Below are 4,569 nucleotides of genomic sequence, written 5' to 3' on the forward strand. Positions count from 1 at the left end.
ATACATAACAACTATAATTATATCAATAAATTCTATGATTTAATCATCAAAATATTAATCGTACAAAAAATATACGAAAAAATATTAATTTTATACTAATATAAGTGGATCTCTCCTCTAATTATTTTATATTTTGAGATTAAAGATTTTGATTTTAAGCTGAAATTTATTCTTTTCCAATAAGTTGGAGATTTTTTTAAATAAATATATGTTTTTCTTTTGCCATATATATCAAAGACACAATATGGAATAATATGTGTGAACAACTTTGTGGTCCAATGATAAATGCAGGATAATAGTTTAAGTTTGATACAAAGTGCCTCCCAATTTATTTAACAAGTAAATAAAACATTATTTCCTGTTTTTAAATCATCATAGGTTACAATTATGTTTCAATTAGTTCCTTCTCTCTTCTTCTTTTTTTTTTTTTATATCATATTTATTTTCTTTAATATCATATTTAACGATATCTAATATATCCACCACAAAAAAAGAAAATTACTTTTTTATATTCTAACGAAGGTACAAACTAGGTTTGGACAAAGCTCGAGTGTATGCTAAGGGTAATGTGAGAAGTTTCTTAGTCCTTCCAACATAGGCTCGTTTGGTATCCTCAATTGCATCCAAAATCTTGCGATACAATATCAAGGACGACCAAACCTGCAACAAAGTTCACAATGTTAGAATTCATCTAAACATTGTCAAAAACGTTGGAGCAAAATAATGGATGTGTCAAGTTCACCGGCCAGCGGCTGTCCTTGTCAAGTTGGGAAGCTCCTTCCTCAGCTAGATTGAAAAAGGATCTTGCCCTAATAATTTGCTCTTTCATGAAATCTCTCCAGGCATCGGTTACCTTTCTGGAGAAGACATCCTTGTCGGTTAACCCGAACTGTGCAAGCTCATCTTGTGGAAGATAAACTCTTCCCCTCAAAGCACTAAAAAACAAAGACATCCGGATAAGTTTGGGATTTGAACAAGACAAAAAAGTTGACCACCAAGACAAAAGGACTTACTCTTCCCCTACATCTCGAAGAATGTTTGTTAACTGATTTCCAATGCCCAAGTAGAGTGCTGCGTTATATATAGTATAAGCCGAAACAGAGGATTCTGGTGCGATTCCCATTACTGGAACAGTCATTAAGCCAACTGTGCCTGCCACATAATAGCAGTAAAGGTAAAGCTCTTGGAAACTCTCATACCGAGATTTTCTTGTATCCATTCTCATGCCCTCAATCATGTCCCTGAAAGGCTGCATGGTAAAACTCCATAATTAGATTGATTTCTTTTCCATTGTTGTATGCTTCAAGTTGTAGTATTTCATAACCATATGGGATTCATTCTGCAACCGTAACTGGATCGCGTTTATAACTCTCTACACTCTAATTATACCTTAATGTCCAAGGGAAAGTTGAAAACAGTGTCGGATAGTGCAGCATCGAGCATGTCATATGGGCGTCCCTCGAAGATGTCTTGCAGTCTCTCCTCCCACCTTTCGAGTACTGCCGGACTCATGTACTCCGCATTCGGGCCGTCGACCAGTTCATCAGTCCTCCTGCACCAAACTGCAGCAAAAATAGTTCAGTTGTTCCCTCAAATTACGGCCAAACAATTGGGAATTAAAGAAGATCAACCCTGTACTCTGGTTATAAATCGGATATGAGCTCACTAAATAATCTACAGAGTTTCATTATTACCATAAATTGCCCAAATGGCCTTCTGTCGCTCCTTTGTCATCAACAAGGTGCCTGAATCATGTTGGAAACAAATGCAAATATACATATTCAAAAGAATTTCCCATTAAAAAAGCAAAACTGATCGATTGGGATTTGACTTGTAAGACAGTAGAGAAATGAGGCCAGACCTAGATAGAAAGTCTTCGCATATTCCGCACAAATGTTCCTACACTTCTCATAAGCGTCATCAATGAACATAGGTTCGAACCGCGATTTTCTACAGTTGACTTCTCTAACTAAGCTGTTAGTCCAAGATTGCCTTCGGACAACTTCTTGGACTCGTAAATCGATGTCAGAAATGCCTTGCTTTGTCAATCCGGGGAAGGTGTTTGGTCTCTTTGGAGCAGTGATCACTTCAGTTTGTGCCGTTGTGACCATGGATTTCGGCTACTGTAAGCTTCCATTGCAGACTCCGATGCAAGGTTTAGATGAAAGAGATAATGTTATACACATCTGGGAATCCTAGCAAGTATCTCAAAGGCTGATCAGACAACCGGAGAAGAGAAATTAAATATTGGGGAATTGTATTGCTGAATTGAATAATCCGAATGTTTGATACATAAATCGGCACTATATTATGCTGTTGGCCCGAATCTTTTATTTCAAGATCCAACTGATTGGATGTTTGTCCATTGTTTTTGTTTTTGATTTCTTAAATTATTAATCTGTCGATAAAAAAATGTGATTACAAAGGAAGACATAAAAAACTGTTAAAAGTACATGGGAGAAGCTTGCGGTATTATAGGTATCACTTCAAATTAGCCACTATACTATTTTAAAATTTTAATTAAATTCAAATTATAATAAAATAAACATTTATTATAATTCAATTATAAACAAAAATGTTTTATTTAAGGAAAGATAAAAACTTAAAAAGTATTAACAAATGATATTTTTTAAAAGTAAATGTTAACTTTTAGTTTTACCTTATTAGAATTTTTTTAATAGTGCAGGAAATAAACAGATATATTTAATAATAGATAAATTAATTCGATCAAGTCCCTATAATAGAGAGACTTTTCAAGTACATTCACCTTTAAAAAACTTGTATGATATGTAATATAGTTATTTAGTGTAGTTATCCAACTTAAAAAAAATGTAATAACCTTACAAATTTTGAGTAAATTTTTTTAGTATTTTTAATGGGTAGTTAACTTATTTTTTTATTTTTAGTTTAATTTAGAATTTAAGATTTTAGAGTTTAAATTGAATTTTCAACTGAGAATGGAAAACTTAATCATTTATTGGTATGTAAGTAGTGTGTGTTGTGTTTTTTATTAAGATTATTATTACTTATTAGATTAATTAAATTAGGATTTTAACTAAAGTTTTAATAGAATTTATTTTTTTGTGTTATATTTTTATGCTAATTTGAAGTCACTTACAACAAGTCCTTAACCCGTATATTTTACCTTCTATTTTTCTTCTTTCTCCACCGCCTCACCCTTGTTGCCCGCCTTCTATATTTTTGTTTTTTTTTTCTTCTAAAAGAAAATCGACCACCAATTTGCGTCTGCCTTTACCGTCCCATATTTCACTCCTTATTGCATCCATCTACGGCCATATGATTCTAGTTTTGCTACCTCAATTTATCGCCATTTACCTTCAAATATTGGATACAATTCCTTAAATTTCTGCGCCAATTGCCTCCAAAATCGTAGATAACATTGGTTGTCTAAACTTCCACGCTGTCTTGTAAGCCTTACAACGGTCCATACAAGCTCCTTCAAACCATAACCGCTTGCTTAATTAATTTGGTTGTTCCACCCATCCACTATTGCTAAGGTAAACTATATTGCATATCACCTTAAAATAGTATAGTTTCTATTTTGATCATTTTATAAATTTTTTTGTCAATTTAATCAGTTTGATTAAAATAATGGCTCAATTTTGTCAATGCTGTTAAAAATTATGTTAATTTACTGACGAATTGACATGGTAATTTTTTTTTTTTACTTTTGAGTAAAACTAAAGATCTCTCTATAATTAGTCCAAAACACTTTTTTTGTTTAATTGTAACATGAAGATTTCAATGGTGGCATCATCAACATTTGTATCTTCTTTAAGAAGAAGGAATCTAATGATAGCGACGATGAACCATGATCATGACCCCATCCTTTCTAATGAGCCCACCTACTAGCATAATACCAGCGGCCACCCTACCACCACCAACTACCACGACTATAATTGGGTTTTAGAATGAAAATAAATCAATAATTATGTTACAGTTTCCTTCTTTGGTCCTTCCAAGGTGCTCAGATGCGTCGATACATTTGCGTAAAAGTTGGACCTTCTAAAGGTTGCTTGAATCCATCTTGTATTTCATGTTTCCCTTCTTCGAATGTGTTAGTCACGCCTAATCAATAAGTTACTCTACTCCACTTAATGGATTCAACCACTACTTTAATCTTGCAACCAGTTGCACTGCTTAATGCACGAACAATTTTTTTTTGTTATGGATATGTTTTATTCTGTGATGTGATTTTTGTTTTCTCATCTCCAAATTCTCTCCTATTTTTCTCTCATTTTTCTGTTTCTTTCCTTAATTCCATGAACATGAGTAATACAAATCCTTTCATTGTTGAGATCTATTACTCTTTCTATGTTTAAACTGTAGAAAAAACATTTCACCAACTACATTAGCCTTGTCACTTTGTCGGGCTTACCCTATTTTGTATCGATAAAACTAAACTTAAAACTCATCTAAGGTGCAAACTTCACTAGGCTTACATTGTAATGACCCAAAATTCACGGGCATTGGAAAAGTGTAATATCAGGCCTTCATCTTAGTGAAATGAGTTAGTAAATAGTTATTAGAAATATTTATGAGACTAGT

At 33.1% G+C, this 4,569-nt stretch overlaps 1 protein-coding gene across 1 annotated transcript; it reads right to left on the minus strand.

Annotated features, from left to right (window-relative positions):
* Positions 1 to 329: 329 nt before the first annotated feature.
* LOC107963591 (phytoene synthase 2, chloroplastic) lies at positions 330 to 2,325 on the minus strand. Its single transcript, XM_016900042.2, has 6 exons — positions 1,862 to 2,325; positions 1,695 to 1,745; positions 1,390 to 1,562; positions 1,014 to 1,249; positions 743 to 935; positions 330 to 660 (listed from the first exon to the last, which is right to left on the minus strand). The coding sequence occupies exons 1-6, from the start codon at positions 2,109 to 2,111 to the stop codon at positions 514 to 516; spliced, it is 1,050 nt and encodes a 349-aa protein (XP_016755531.1). The 5' UTR covers positions 2,112 to 2,325; the 3' UTR covers positions 330 to 513.
* Positions 2,326 to 4,569: the final 2,244 nt, after the last annotated feature.

The sequence above is a fragment of the Gossypium hirsutum genome, chromosome A06 (genome assembly GCF_007990345.1).
Source record: "Gossypium hirsutum isolate 1008001.06 chromosome A06, Gossypium_hirsutum_v2.1, whole genome shotgun sequence".
NCBI classification, from domain to species: Eukaryota; Viridiplantae; Streptophyta; class Magnoliopsida; order Malvales; family Malvaceae; genus Gossypium; species Gossypium hirsutum.

Excerpts from the sequence above, each read along its gene's own strand:
- LOC107963591 (XM_016900042.2), bottom strand. The coding sequence starts at position 2,111 with ATGGTCACAACGGCACAAACTGAAGTGATCACTGCTCCAAAGAGACCA. Across the intron at positions 1,250-1,389 it reads ACTTTCCCTTGGACATTAAG|CCTTTCAGGGACATGATTGA; the intron begins GTATAATTAGAG and ends TTTACCATGCAG. Across the intron at positions 936-1,013 it reads CTTCGAGATGTAGGGGAAGA|TGCTTTGAGGGGAAGAGTTT; the intron begins GTAAGTCCTTTT and ends TTTGTTTTTTAG.